A 15,592-nucleotide genomic window follows, 5' to 3' on the forward strand; every position below is an offset into this window, starting at 1 on the left:
CATTCAATTTGTGGTGGATAAAATATTTTGAAGTGTGTGCTACCACAACATATAGAGTAACGTGTGTTATACTTGTTCATGGTTTTATATTAGGCTTAAATTATCATCTACAAAGATGATTCAGAGCACACACACACACGCGCCTCTTTCCCCTCGACACAGCAGCCTTGTGTTGTTCCAGTATTAACTTGTAGAAAGGAAACTGTAGAGCACAAAGATGCTTATACCAAATAACAATAAGAGAGTGACCAGGTGTGTGTGTGTGTGTGGTGGTGGGGTGGGGGGGGGGGCGTCAGAAAGAACCTTCACATTCCTTAAAGTAACCGGCTTGAACTGGGGCAGGGGTTTAACTGGGTGACGAGAAATAGTCTGTAATGAGGGAGTGGGCGGAGACGGCGCATGCATTGAATGTGATGGTATGAATTATATGTCAATATGTTTGTTCGGGAGTTTGGAAAGACAGATGTGGAGGGAGGTTGTTGTCTTTCATACCCAGCTCAGGTTTATTTGTGAAACTGTTAATTTACAAATAAATCCACGTGAAGTGAACTCTGATCCAAACCCTCGGTGTGTTGTGGGTGTTTGATCACCGAGGTCCAGGGTGACGTGTGACCAGCAGTCAGATAGGAGAGAGATACAGGTTGATATGCATCAGGTTCAGAGATTCGTCAGAATCTATTGTTGAAGGCAGAAATCCAGCCACAACACATAGAAAACAAACAATAACTCAATCATTACCTTCGCATTGAAAATGCGGAAGGTTATGTTTTGATCACCGTGTATTTATTTATTTGTATGCGTGTTATTCGCATAACAAAAAAAAGTTTAAAACCGAATCGCATGCAATTTGGTGGGATGATTGGTTATTATCCGGGAACCATTTGATTAGATTTTGGGATCGATCGGGTCAAAGGTCAAGGATAGGTCAAAATCATTTTTTTACCATAGCACGGTCAATTTCTATCCAATTGGCATGCAAATAATGCCAAAATGTTCATAATTCAATGCCCAATCTTGTGATATGCGAAAGTATGCGTTCTACCGAGTGCCCGTTCTAGTTTAGAATGTATTAACACAGAAGTTAAATGGCCTAAAGGTTAATACAAATCTCATTCAAATCAAGGTAAAAAAAAAGGTAAACACCATCTACTTTATTATGTACATCGCTTTTTACAAAACAACTTTTAATCAATAACCGACATACGGAAAAGGCTGTTATTTATTAACCATTGGGCTTGATCTGACAAGAGGGCGTATAATCAGGGCAAGTCAAAAATCATGAATAATTAACTTGTTTATTATATAATTTGAGCCAACATTTACCGTCGTCACCTTTTTCTCTTTTGTTTATCGACATCCTATCTCCCACTTTCAGTGTTGCGCAACATCGTTTTCTAGACATATGAACAGCAATAAATCACAGAGTGATCCAACTTTAACCCAGTGGGCCGACGGAGGCATGCCCTGCAGAGGAAAGGAGGCAAAGGCTATTTAAACACACACACACACACACACACACACACACACAAGTGTCTGTGTACACCGCGTACACACACAGCAAGAAGAGATGGCGGGGTCGCTCGGCAGTTACTCGATTCCTTTACTGGGAACCAGCATCTTCATCGCGACTCTGACCTACCTGACCTACTGGCTGCTCAGCGACTACCTGCACAAATGGTTCGCCATGAAGCCGATCCCGGAGGCGGCGGGGACGTATCCCTTCATAGGAAATGCCCTGCAGTTCAAGGCCGACTCCGGCGGTAAGAACGCCGTCAGCAGGAGGGCCCCGTAGGCCGAAAACAACACAAACGATTTCCTACTTCTTTTGCGGTTATCATTTTCTTTTTTGGTTTTTCAGAATTCTTCCGTCAAATTGTGGATTTAACCCGCGAGTTCAGAGATGCGCCGCTCTTCAAACTCTGGCTTGGAACGCTCCCAATGGTGATTCTGTTTCACGCGGAGACAGTCGAGGTACCGGGACCGACCGACCGCACAGTTACAACACGACAATCACATAGACGGCAGAGGTGGAAGACGGCGTTTGTCCACACGCCTTATCTTGTCAATGTGTAACCTCGGGAAGTGAATAGGAGTAGAAAGTTTTTTTTCTTTTTTTTAAACCACATTGAGTGACACGTAGAGCCGCACAACAGAGGAATTCAGCAAAAACAACCCGAGTTGACCTCAACCTCAGTCACTTGTTGGGACAACGTGGTCGATCTAGGATGTCATTGCACTTTTACACACTGCAGCCACGGGCACACACAATGGACGACAGTCTCCAAACTGTAGTTATTTCGTATCTTTTGTAGTCATTGTGTGTTTTTTTTTAGTCATTTTTGCTTTTGATTACTCCACGACTGCAGCCTCTGTAACTGCTAGTGCTCCCCGTTCCCGCTATCTATTGAAGAGCAACTCTGTTTTGTTCCCGATTGCTTATTCTTTCTTGCATTTCGGATAATGTTTTTAATGAAATAATTGTCGTTTATTTTTAGCCGATTCTGACCAACTCTGTCCACATGGAGAAAGGCTATGCATACAAATTCCTCCACTCTTGGCTTGGATACGGCCTTCTCACAAGGTATTTACCTTCGGAGCTCATCCGCTCCGTATCCTTAGCGTGCAGAATATATTATTACATTAAGATTCCTGCAGTAAAGAAAAGAAAAACAACGGCCACTGTGGTTTTGAAATAACCGGCAGAATGATAATGACATCAATGAATAAAAATAAGACCCATAGATATGTCCCAGTTGCATACTGTGCATAAGTCAAAGCCCCTTCTGAGCTTGTGATCACATTGAAAACATCACTAAATTGTGTGTATACTTGCAGCCACAGGATGGTGCTATAGAAGCGTATATTTAAAAAGTGAATTGAATGGGGATTTGTCATTACAATGTTTTATACTTGATATTTTATTTAGTTTTTTTTACAGAAATACAACCTTCAAAAGTAAGAAGACAAAAAATAAAACATTAAAATAAATACAAATAAAGAAAAAAATCAATCATGCATCTAGCCAAGATGGGTCATAAGGAAACACACAAAGAAAATTGTTAAAGCAGGAAATAATTATAAATAAGGAAACAAAAAAAATCAAAACAACCATGCAGCACTTAACCAACGTTGTCAGTCAATCGTAAATTCGGTCCAACTAACAGATCTCTAGTACAAATATATTCAAAGAGTTCTATTCACAGGGTATCTCATTACAATATTTTTAAAGGATTCATGGTAGTGGAAACGTGGAAATGTTGGGCTGAAGATGGGGAGAAGGTGAAGGGGTCCCCACAATCAAACAGTTCCTAATTCCACCTGAAGGTGGCACAGTAAGAAAGCACTCTGAAGGGTCTAAGAAAGAATCATCATCTGGGGAACGTCATAAACAAACAGCAAGGCCAAACGCTAGACGGTCCCAATATATTCTGATTCACTGGCTTGTGGTAATGAAGGTCCACAGAAAAACTTCACGTGAAATAATCATGCGTTTTCAAGTATATCGTTAAAAAAAAAGTGTCCCAGGCTTGTAACAAGCAGGAGTCCACATTTAGTTATTTAGTTAACGGGGAAAATAAGAGGGGGCGTGGTGATATGGAAGGAGCCAGTGGTTTAAAACATGTATGGACGAGTGAAAGCATGGATGTAAACTTCAATGAATCTACCAAAGGTGTGGACATGTCTATGAGGGGATGTAGAGGCTGCCCAGTAAGACAGAGCTGCCATTTGTGTGCCCCTTTGCCACTCCAACAAAGTGTTACCAAAAGGTCAAAAGGTCAAATTGTGATCCAACGGCTGAAATTAGAATCGACGATGACCAAATATTGTTAAAAGTCAAAGTTCTCATCTCTCCTTGTTGTCCTTTTGCTTTCTTTCGGTCAGCACCGGGAGCAAGTGGCATCAGCGGCGGAAGATGTTGACCCCGACCTTCCACTTCTCTATCCTGACGGACTTCTTGGAAGTGATGAACGAGCAGGCGGAGATTCTGGTGAAGAAGCTGGAGAAGCAGGCGGGGAAGGGCGAATTCGACTGCTTCAGTCACATCACCCTGTGCGCCCTGGACATCATCTGTGGTGAGTGAGAGGAGACGTGCGTGTGTGTATTCACCTTTTTATCCCGATTTGCACATTTCAACAAGAAAGATGTTCAACTACCAACTGTTTGGTTTTTTTCTCCCACAGAAACTGCAATGGGAAAGAAAATCTACGCCCAGAGTCAGTCGGACTCGCAGTATGTGAAGAGTGTGAACAAGTGAGTTATGGAGACGTTACACAAAGAGAATATTCACATGATTTATTCCTTCACGTCTTCTTCCTAACTTTTTCTCTCTCTTTAGAATGACTGGCATCGTGAGCCGCAGACAGAGGTCGCCGTGGTTTTGGTCCGACTTTGTATACAAATACTTCGGCGGGGGCCGGGAGCACGACGAGACGCTCAAGGTCCTCCACTCCTTCACGGACAAAGTGAGTCGTGGAGTCGAGGTTCGGCTTTCTTTCACGTTAAGATTCAGAATCAATACCTGGCCTCAACTTCGACCGGCATTTTTTATTTTTTTTTCACGTCTCAGGTGATAAAAGAAAGAGCGGAGACCATTTCCGACACCGACGAGGAAAAGGACTCTGAAGACGGCACAAAGAAAAGACGGGCCTTCCTGGACATGCTCTTGAAGACCACGTATGAGGATGGCACCAGAATGAGCCATCAGGACATCCGGGAAGAAGTGGACACCTTTATGTTCAGGGTAAGTGTATTATAGCCTCTGCCGGTTATGATCCATTAAAGTTGGCACGATACGATATGAATAAATCCCAGTTTTCGCACCCCGGGTGGAACAATTGAGTGAGATTTAAGCCTTCCTAGAGATCTTCTCCTGAGCAGTTTATTTTCGTCTCGCTCACTCCTCTGGATTCAATTGCACGAATATATGACACACTAACACAACACACGTTCAGAACATTCCTAAAGTGCTCTCACTTACAAAAAAAACCAGAGTAAAAACCATAAACAATGTGCTGTTTCTGTGTATTTCATGGCCCCCGTCGTCGCGCAGGGACACGATACGACGGCGGCCTCTATGAACTGGGTGGTACATCTGCTGGGCGCCCACCCCGAGGCGCACGGCAAGGTTCAACAAGAGCTTCGGGAGGTGTTCGGTAACAGTGACACGGCCTTTGCCCCGACACCCCACATCTTCCATGACATCGCTTGTTTTCCCGCCCAAAGGCCTTTTGACTCATCTTGGTTCAGATGTGCTCAAGGGGAGCTTATTCAGGGTTAATAGATGTAAAAGTCCTTGACATAATACACAGGGGAGTAATTGGATTATTTTCACCGCTTTGTGGATTTTACGATGGCCACCGTGCATTTGTTTTTCCATGACGTGAGCTCGATAACAACGTGCTACGTTTTCACAAGTTTGAGGATCAACTTTAGATCCTCGAGATGAGGATCTAAAGACACGATCATTTTGATGTGCTCAACCTTTCTTTAAAACCTCTTCAAATGGTCAGTGCCACTCTGCATGTGTCATAAGACGGTCAGAGCGACTGGTGCATTATAACCGTCCCATGAGCGGAAAAGTCAAAAACTACTCCAGGGGGGTACCTAGAGGGTCAAAGTTTGAAGCTTAGATCCAATGACCGAGCGTCTGTATTCGACAAGTTGGGAGTGAGGATGTGTTGTTTTTATGTAAAAAGATGAATTACATTGCTTTATCAAACCTGGTAATGTAAAATTGTCTATAGATAGGATTTTCTTTTGCAGACTATTGACTCTTGTCACTCGTCAAACTGATGACCAACTACTCTAAGACCGAGTAGTAACAGTATTTACCGTGTCATGTTCAAAGGTGAATCCGACCGGCCCGCCAACATGGAGGACGTGAAGCGGCTGAAATACCTGGAGTGTGTGATCAAGGAGGCCCTGCGACTGTTCCCCTCGGTGCCTTTCTTCTCCCGCAGCATCGGGGAAGACTGCCACATCAGTGAGTTACAGACGAGTGATGACGCCTGACTGAAACGTAGAGTGTGACTCCCCGAAGGCAACGGGATCGTCTCTAGAAGAATCCAGGAGGGGCCTGGGTTAAAAAACAGGTTTCTTTGTCCCATGGCATTTATTCTGTGGTCTTGTTGGAGCTGTCGGTTCCCCCAGAGCTTCTTCAAGTTTATGGATGGCATCATGTTGTAATTTTTTATTTTTTAAACGTTTTGTTTGCGTGTATAAAACAGATCGACACGTTAAAGGAATACTTCACCAAAAAAAAAATTTATATTTATCAATTACGTACCCGGGTTTTCTTGAATACTTTTCTGTGTGTACATATTAGGTTAAATTTAAGATAAGATAAGATAAAATAATCCTTTATTTGTCCCACAGTGGGGAAATTTCAGGATCACAGCAGCGGGTGCAAATTAGAGCATTAAAACAAATAAAAGATCAAAACAAAACACAATAACAATACTAAAATACTAAATATACAGAGGAAACTAAATATATACACAAGGCAGTGACCGAAGTGAATTTCCAGCAGGTTAAAGTGTAATGATGTTTTTAATGAAATGATGATTTAATGCTAACAGCAACAAGGCCCAGCACATCATATCCAGTTTACACTTCTTCAGAAGGACAATGTAGGAAGTTGATTGGATGGAGCGAGTGACAGCAATCACCAAGTACTTTACATTTTCCAAGATTTCCCAAATACAAATGTGATACACTAGTTTCATCTCAAGGGTTCTAAACAGCTTTCATTTGTCTGTGGTGATATCTAGTGGCTTAAGTTGAGGCAGTACAAAATCAGAATAATTATACATAGAACAAAGTGTGTGAAGTGATTAGTAGGCACAGTAATTGCAGAACAGCGATTACTTTGCCTACTTATTACATCATAGATCCTATCTGCCTGATGGATCATCGAGGTCTGGATCGTGGAATATGCCGACTAACAACTATTCATACACTCTGTCATATTCATTACCTTCGCATTGAAAATGCGGAAGGTTATGTTTTGATCGCCGTGTATTTATTTATTTGTATGCGTGTTATTCGCATAACAAAAAAAGTTTTAAACCGAATCGCATGAAATTTGGTGGGATGATTGGTTATTATCCGGGGACTATTTGATTAGATTTTGGGATCAATCGGGTCAAAGGTCAAGGTCATGAAAAGGTCAAAATCTTCTTTTTACCATAGCACGCTCAATTTGTATCCAATTGACATGCAACTAATGCCAACATGTTCATAATTCAATGCCCACTCTTGTGATATGCGAAGGTATGCGCTCTACCGAGTGCCCGTTCTAGTTGAATGTGTTTTAACTCTAAATCTGTCCTTCTGTACACATTACATCTATTCATCTGTCCATCCTGGAGAGGGATCCTCCTCTGTTCTCTCCTGAAGGTTTCTTCCCTTTTTCTCCCCATGAAGGGTTATTTGGGAGTTTTTCCTGATCCGATGTGAGGTCCTGGGACAGGGATGTCTATGTGTACAGATTGTAAAGCCCTCCGAGACAAATTTGTAATTTGTAAAATCGGGCGAAACAAATAAACTGAATTGAATTACGTTCCTGCAGATGGTTTCATGGTCCCCAAAGGTGCCAACGCCATCATCGTGACCTACGCGCTCCACCGCGACCCGCGATACTTCCCCGAGCCCGAGGAGTTCCGGCCCGAGCGCTTCCTGCCAGAGAATTCCGTGGGAAGGCCTCCGTACGCGTACGTCCCCTTCTCCGCCGGACTCCGCAACTGCATCGGTAAGAACCGGACGGGTTTTCATCCGTAGCTACCAGGACTCGTCTCCATGCATATACTCTACACAGAGACTGCGTAATAACTGCAGAGTGTGTGTTCCGCCATCACTTTCCTCAGGTCAACGTTTCGCACTCATGGAGGAAAAGGTGGTCTTGGCGGCCATTTTGCGCAACTTTAACATCGAAGCTTGTCAGGAACGTGAAGATCTTCGGCCGGTGGGTCAACTCATCCTGCGACCGGAGAACGGCATCCGGATCAAACTGGAGAAGAGGAAAACCCAAACTTAATCAAATCAGAAGGGTTCTGCTAATTTAATCTTCCTTTGTGATCTCTATTCAAAGCACATCCTATTCAGTGTAATGTCTCCTAAATGCCCTCTCAAGGTTCGTGGAGAACAGCGACCTTGGTGTTTAATTTGATCATCTTGTCATCATTATAGTCTTCATAAATAAAGAAACTACGCCGTGGGAAATTGCGCCGTGATTAACTATTCTGGCCCGACAACTCTGCACTTTTGTTCTGCCCAGAGAGCGTTGAAACATAACTGCACGAAAAGGTTTCGCAATAAACAGCTAAGAAATGATGATGGTAATAAATGAAACGTGTGTGTTGCTTTAAGACAAGTACTTAGTGATTATTAATGATTTAGATACTCCACTGGTCTCAGTCACTGCCATCCATGTTCTAGGTCGCATGCTTTTTAAGAAAAGGAGGGATTATAAACTATTTTGGTTTACTATAATTTGTTTGTTAAGATCCACAATTCAAAATGAAAAAAAAAGAATTTATTTTTTTTAAATTATACTTGTTAAAAGAGTTGATACAGGATAAATATGACACACATATCTTGTGGTATTGGATGATAATGAAAGCTTGAAGTCAGCGGCGCAGAGCAAGACCTCATAACAAACATGTTCATTACATATTCATTACATTTACGCCTCAAAGATAAGCTTTTCATTTGTGCAGTATTTCCGGTGAATGTTAAATTCCAAACCCCTAGCTGCAGCTTCTTCCTCGTATGACCTCGTATGACCTCATACTACAGATCTTAAAGTGTGTTTATGAATGTGTTTGGTAGGTAATCTATTCACTGTGCGTCACTCTCTTGTTTCGTGTCGAGTCTGATTGGAAAAGGACAGTTTGTGTGAAGTTAAAGAAACAATAAACCACCAGAGAGGCGGAGCTTATGCAACAGACTCGCTCAGTGTGCAATACAGCCGGACACAGACTCAACACAACAAGATATCACGGAATCACGCTAAGGCATTCACCACGGTCACCACATCGTTAACAATAAGGCCGACAACTATGTCCTGTAACCGAACGGCAAAATCGAATAAAACGGATATATTCAAGATTGTAACTTCAAGGGACAAAAACTTCTCGCACAACTCGGAGAATTGTTGAATTCTCCTTCGGTACTTTTGAACAACACTTTTGTTAAAACTCTTCACCTCTCATCACCCTGGTGGCTGGAACTCTTTGGAGAATCCGTTCTGGTTTATTATGATTCTAATGAGCAAAACTCTTTCGTCACTGAATCTCATTGAGGTCAGAAGGATCTATTGTAACAAAGTAGTAATAATAGCATGACACACTTACAAATGACCCCATCCATAATGTCACCAGATGATTTAGCTGGCATGGCTGCATTGGGTCATTGCCCAACACCGAGACGACATGGCGGATGATGAATCGCATGCTCTTCTCCGATGCCATTATTTGAAATATTGAGCACGTCTAATCAATGTCTGAGGCGCCGACTGAATTTATCTGAGGAATCTCAAATAAATGGTTCGGATTAAGGAGCTCAGAATCAGTGACGGCAGTAGGAAAATATGCAGATCGTTTCGAATGATAATGTCAATTCAAAAGTAGTAAAAGCAACAAATATATACACATGACTAGAAACAGTGTGTGGATGCTTTTGAGAAGCTAATACATTTTATTGTGTTTTGTTTCAAAGAGTTTGTCAACAACTTATTTTTGGCAAATGTTGTGGACAGATTTCCTCATTACTCGCAATGTTATTTTTAAAATTGTTGATCATCTTTTATGATATAAAAAGCTGAGGGTGCACTGACCCCATTACACCATGCCTCCGTTCACTTTTACTGCACATTGCGGTTATGTAATCATTTTCAGTAACTCGCCACAACGGTGAGAAAGCTCCATGTGTATCATTCTTACAGTTCCACACACGTATTCATGAAGAGTTGTTGAACATATCGTCAGTGCAGATGTGTGCAAAGGAATGTTTGCAACCGGTTCAAAGTCTGTGTGCAGTATTCCAAAACAGATACTGTATGAACCAGTAAAGCACTGGTTACCTACCTTAACCCTCCCAGGGGTCACGAGATAAATCCGAGGGCCCATCAGATGATTAACAACGAGGGGAAACAAATTAAACACACACATGCTATTGCAATACAACGTTTCCTCCGTAATATTTCTTTGTTTATTGTATTCCTCATTATCATCTATATAAGCTGCTCACAGACATTATCACAGCGAGGACTTCTATTAATGAAAAATAAATAAAATAAATGTCGATATCTTTCCAGGCTTCATTCGTTTAAAAAAATAAATTAATAATAATTATATATATATATATATATATATATATATCTTTATTCCTAAAAAAGAAATAAAAATCAGTTTCAAGTGGTGAAATATGCTCCTCTTCTTTAATTTAAATTCAAATTATTTGAATGTTTTTTCTTGACTTGGACACCGCATCAAATTATGTTGATATCAGCTATTTATACCTTTACATTGTAATAAGTAACCTGCTTCTGGGTCATATTCTAACCTATTTTATTTATTTATTTTAGAAGTTTATTTCAGGGACAACGTACAAAAAAACATTAGTCTCCGAAGAGAAAAGATGCATTGCACTAGGTTATAGCTTTTTTTTTACACCTCCAGTCCTTGTAATACAATGTAGAACAATACAATGAAAAATAAATATATCAAAAAAAAAAAATAAAAATAAAAAAACCCGGTCAATGAGCCTATTTTTTAGGATTATCGTCATGCCGCCCCCCATAAGGGGGTACCCTACTGAAAATGGGAATGATTTTGACTAGCAACTCACACAGTGGTGGAGGTGCCAACCCATTATGATTTTAGTTGTCTAAGGTGTTCAGCTCAGTATTCCTGTGTTTCTTTCTATCTTACAGTGGTGCATTGGCCATGACTTCTGTGCGGCTCCATCTCTACCGTCACAGACGAGTCACACATGTTCTAACAGGTATTTGATGTCTTTTTAATGTACCAGCCATTGTTGAACATTGACTGTGTTGATCTCCTTTCAGACAAGCCAGCAGACACATGAGAAACATTATACAATAACAATAAAAACATCATAATTGACTTCCAATTAGACGTAACTGTTAGCTACTTTCACCCGAGATGCACAGAGGCCCCTCGGGCTCTGTGATGAAATTGAATGAAACCACTTTAGAGCACCAAATGAAGATAGATTTCCAATTTCACTTTCGAAATTGAAATTTTTGATGATCGGATTATAAAATACTGTGACTCCACAGGGAGAAAATAACCCCCCCGTGCTCCAATGACACATATACGATCACGGCGTACAAGAGAGTGATAACAGTAGGTTATAAAAGGATCGTTATTAAACTGTTGTGCTCTTTAAATGTGGTGTAGTTCAAATCCATGTCCAGAGAGAGGCAGCAGCGTATGCTTTTATGAATGTGTGCAAAGAGAGGTCCTCCGTGTTGAGTGTGTAAAAGAGAGAGAGGGGTGTAAGAGCAGCACAAGAATGTATCTACATTTTTTTCTAATTTTTTCTGTCAGAATGTCTTTTTTTCCCGTCTGAATGCCCGGCAGCTTCATGTTGATTGACAACATGTGTTATTAAGCATGTGTAGTCTATAGCCCGTGAGTCAGATGTTCCTTGTTCCGACACTTGAATGACACAGGACAGATGTGCAATCTCCCTTTAAAAAAACGGTTAATTAACACATGTCCATTCTCTGGAACTTTGCAGCCGGGAACGTTTAATGCAGTGAGAAAACTATTCCGATCAATCTGACCGGGACACAAACGGTGTAAACTAAACCCGCCGCCTGTCATTTGCACACACGGACTCATCCACCGTGATTAATGTGTTTGATTTCCTCACAGCCTGCATGACTCACACTATGGCTTTTTACTCGCACATGTTTTATTGCACCTTCAGTAACAAGGATACTTGCCGTCAACTCAATTATTCTTCACTTACACTTCACCACAGCGGCCTTATCTACTCTCGCTTTGTGTGTTTGTGTATATGGTTTGTGTGTCTGTGTGTGTGTAGTTGGAGGAGTGGAGAAGTTTAGCCCGACATAGAGCAGGGTAAATGCAGTGTGATTATAAATGATCTCTAAACATAAAAATGTCTAATGAGACACCATTAACGTTGGGCCTTATCAAAACTTGTAGAAAACATGGCGGACTCTGTGGTGTAGATATAAATGTCTTTTTTTAGGACACTAAGATTAGTTTCAGGTGAGTATAAACGGAATAAAACCTGGTTTTGTTGCTGCCAACTTGTCCCCCTAAAGTGTTTCACATTGTTCTTTTTATTCTATGAAATTACATATAAGTTCAAATGAGACTTTTTGTATCGGTATTGTCCTTGCGGTACATCAAATAACCACGTTGTTCCCCATAAAGGGTACAAAGAGAGTACCATTTAGTTTGTTCTTGTTGAAAAAGACTTCAGGCTTATCCTTTACATAAGAAAATAATCTATTGTACTGGCCGGGACGATTCAACGTAAAAAAAGAAAGAAAAAAGTAAATTGTGTGTTGACGTGACAAATGGAAATAATAAATCAAATGGGTTTTTTAATCTGTCCCTGATCAACAACAACTGATGCATTTTTAGAGGGGTATTATTCACTGGGGCATTATTCATGGTGCTTTAAAGTCCAGTCTCGTCCGACACCATAACTAATTGCAACACGGCATTTATGCGAGTCACGAACCATGACCTTCCCGTTTATTGATGCCGTTAGCTTAAAATAGTCAAATCCCTGTTAATGACCCATTAAGATCGATGGAGGAGATGATGCGGCTGCCTCGGGACACGAGGGGAAGGTGTAGTGGGACGTCGTAGTATTTATATTTACATCTCTGTGATGTCTTATAGGCCTCCCTGGCCCACAGAGCAACACCAGTGTGGAGGAGGATAGGATGTGACAGCATCCCTGGATCTGACGGAGCGCCGTGCTGGAGCTTCATGACGCACTGCTATCTCTATTGGTTGCTTTTAGTCAGTCAGTCTCCCACACACACACATGCATTCAAACACACACACACACAATCCGGACTAGTTTCACATCAATTAAATGCCTCTACTCGGGTTAAAATGTGTCTTCCAATTTCGATCGAGGCAGGGGGATGTGGCTGGAGGGAGTGAAGGAGACACGTAAAGATTAAACGGAGGGAAAGCAAATGAGGTATCAGGCAGACTGAAAGCGTGAGAGCCGAAGTCAGAAGGAAGGACAAATTGAAAGGATGAGGAGCAACGATCCCACAAACCAGACCATCTGAACCATCTGCTGAGGACATGGCAGTCACAGCCAACAAAGGATTTCTGGGGCGGGGGGGGGGGAATAAATCCGCCTCCCTGCCATCTTTACTGTTCTCCTATAGAACCATGTGAGCCAGTTATACACACACTTTGGGAGGTGGACGGGTGTGCATTGCTGAAGACGCCGAGGCCACGCATTCTTCCCTTCCCTTGAAGTGCACGAATATTTTATCTCACAGATGAATTGTTTGAAATGTGGGACATGGCTCCAATTTTACGACAGTGGGGTAAGACTCGAAATCCAGCCAGAGCTCAATATATATATATATATATTAGTGCTTCGTCCCTCTTGTACCTCGACACCAAAATCATCTTCGTAGAGTCAATTCTCATTGAGCGGAAGACTTTCTGGATATGCCTCGTGTTAAGTTTCAATTATAAGTAGTAAACAAAGGGTTGGATTGGAGTCAAAACAATTTGTTTGAAGCAGCTGATGAGAAGGATCAGGCACTTGAATGCAACGTCTGTGCACCTGAATATTAAATAACCACTGTGCATTTGAAGGCATCGTGGTCCTGTATGAACATTGAGTGTTGTCATATTCATTTTAGAATTTAACTCTCTTAGATGCGGGTGTCCGTGGCTGTATTGTGATAACACAGCCGAGTGCATCACCGATCCACAGCTGCCACTCGGCGCCCCGTAGAAACATTTTAAACACTTTTAGTTCCATGGACAGTGGAGGAGGCAGGAATGAACGCAGCAGACGAGGTTGGTATTCCTCTCACAAACAAATCACCCCGTGACACTGACAGTTGCCCTGGTTACGATACCAGCTCTTAAAGGGACCCTGTCACGCATATATTGTAAGCCACTCCACTAGTCCTGTGAATTATGTGCTCCAAGCAGAGTCCCCTACAACAGTGTATTCAGCCAACAGGTAAAGAACTGGATGGCGTGTTGGTTAACTCACCAGCTAACGGCTCCAACAGTTCACACACTGCTGAGTTAGGGTGACCAAATTTGAGTTTGTGAAAAAGAGGACACTTCGTCGCCGGGGGGGGGGGGGGGTATAGCATGCCGCACCATGACTATGTGAATGCATACAAATGTCAAAAATGACACAAATGACAATATGAACATCTATTTTTTGAACTTTAACAAAACTGCAAAGTGCAAATGTAAAACAAATCTTTTTTGCGGCATTTAGTCCAGCGCTTCTTGAATGTGTCTTGTCCATATATTGAAGCAATAATGATAAATAAAAATGATGTCATGTGCTGTAAACAATGCAGCTAGTGGAGGCGGCAAGGTGCTCAGTGTTGCCAGATTGGAAATGGTGAAGTATCGTACCAAAGGCTCAAAATGGTCGTATTTGGAGGATAATTATCGTGTATCTGGCAACACTGAGATCGGTCGACCAATGACTGTTCTCTCTGCAGTCAGAGCTCGCGCAAGAAGGTGGAACGTAAGGGAGATACCATTTCCAAAACTTGTAAGGGGTAATAACTAGTTTGTGAAAGACCCAGAGAAACACAAATATCCGCCGAAGCAAAATCCCGGACGTTTTTGGAAACCCTGCCGGGCGCATTTTTTAGGTCTCAAAAAGAGGACATGACCGGGGGAAAGAGGACGTCTGGTCACCCTAGCTGAGTACCTCACGGCAGAAACAGTGGCTCATTTTTACCGCGTGTGTTTAGCTAACCGCTAACAGAACTAGCGAGAAACATACCGCCGTGCCTCGCCACAACTCAACCACAGCTAAGACTATAACTGAATGAAGACAACTCTGGGACGTAAAGATTTACAGCAGATATATTAAAAGAGGATTGAGGGTGCTAGTGAGGGAATCAAAGGAAAGGAATGGTCGTTGTGCTGAGACGTCAGTTTTAGCCGTCTTGATGCTTGAATTCTCAGAGAGAAATATGCAGTTCAAAGAATCTGCCTCACATCCGGACACAAATTAAAGGAAAGATTCAGAATGAAGTTTACTGGTCAACTGGCTGCATTCCTTTCCCTCTCAACCCTCATCACATGTAGCTTCTTTTCTGGCTCAGTGTTAGGGTTACTTAACATATTGTGTGTGCTGATGGTTTTGCATCATCACATCATTTGGTGGGAGCTGGACATTTGCACGGGGACGCTGGCAAATTTAACACTGCTCTGTCTGGCTGGAGTTTTTGTTTCGATTTTTCTACCTGTAGTGGGGAACGCTCCCCAGAGAAGGAGGCTTTTTGAACGCAGCCATTAGGCTGGCTCCGCCCCAATCAGCGGCAGTATATAAAAGCCACCAGTTC

General features: G+C 42.0%; 1 protein-coding gene across 1 annotated transcript; it reads left to right on the top strand.

Annotated features, from left to right (window-relative positions):
• Positions 1-1,509: 1,509 nt before the first annotated feature.
• On the top strand, positions 1,510-8,332 carry LOC130190629 (cytochrome P450 4V2). The gene is made up of 11 exons (XM_056410140.1): positions 1,510-1,760; positions 1,859-1,971; positions 2,496-2,581; positions 3,883-4,073; positions 4,182-4,251; positions 4,337-4,463; positions 4,568-4,741; positions 5,051-5,153; positions 5,849-5,983; positions 7,571-7,750; positions 7,866-8,332. Exons 1-11 carry the CDS (start codon positions 1,568-1,570, stop codon positions 8,033-8,035), a joined length of 1,542 nt encoding a protein of 513 aa, XP_056266115.1. The 5' UTR covers positions 1,510-1,567; the 3' UTR covers positions 8,036-8,332.
• Positions 8,333-15,592: the final 7,260 nt, after the last annotated feature.

This window comes from Pseudoliparis swirei, chromosome 24 (genome assembly GCF_029220125.1).
Source record: "Pseudoliparis swirei isolate HS2019 ecotype Mariana Trench chromosome 24, NWPU_hadal_v1, whole genome shotgun sequence".
NCBI lineage: Eukaryota > Metazoa > Chordata > Actinopteri > Perciformes > Liparidae > Pseudoliparis > Pseudoliparis swirei.

Coding starts and splice junctions, on each gene's coding strand:
- LOC130190629 (XM_056410140.1), top strand. CDS start 1,568: ATGGCGGGGTCGCTCGGCAGTTACTCGATTCCTTTACTGGGAACCAGC. Junction 1,972..2,495: donor TTCACGCGGAGACAGTCGAG/GTACCGGGACCG, acceptor GTTTATTTTTAG/CCGATTCTGACCAACTCTGT. Junction 4,464..4,567: donor TCCACTCCTTCACGGACAAA/GTGAGTCGTGGA, acceptor TTCACGTCTCAG/GTGATAAAAGAAAGAGCGGA.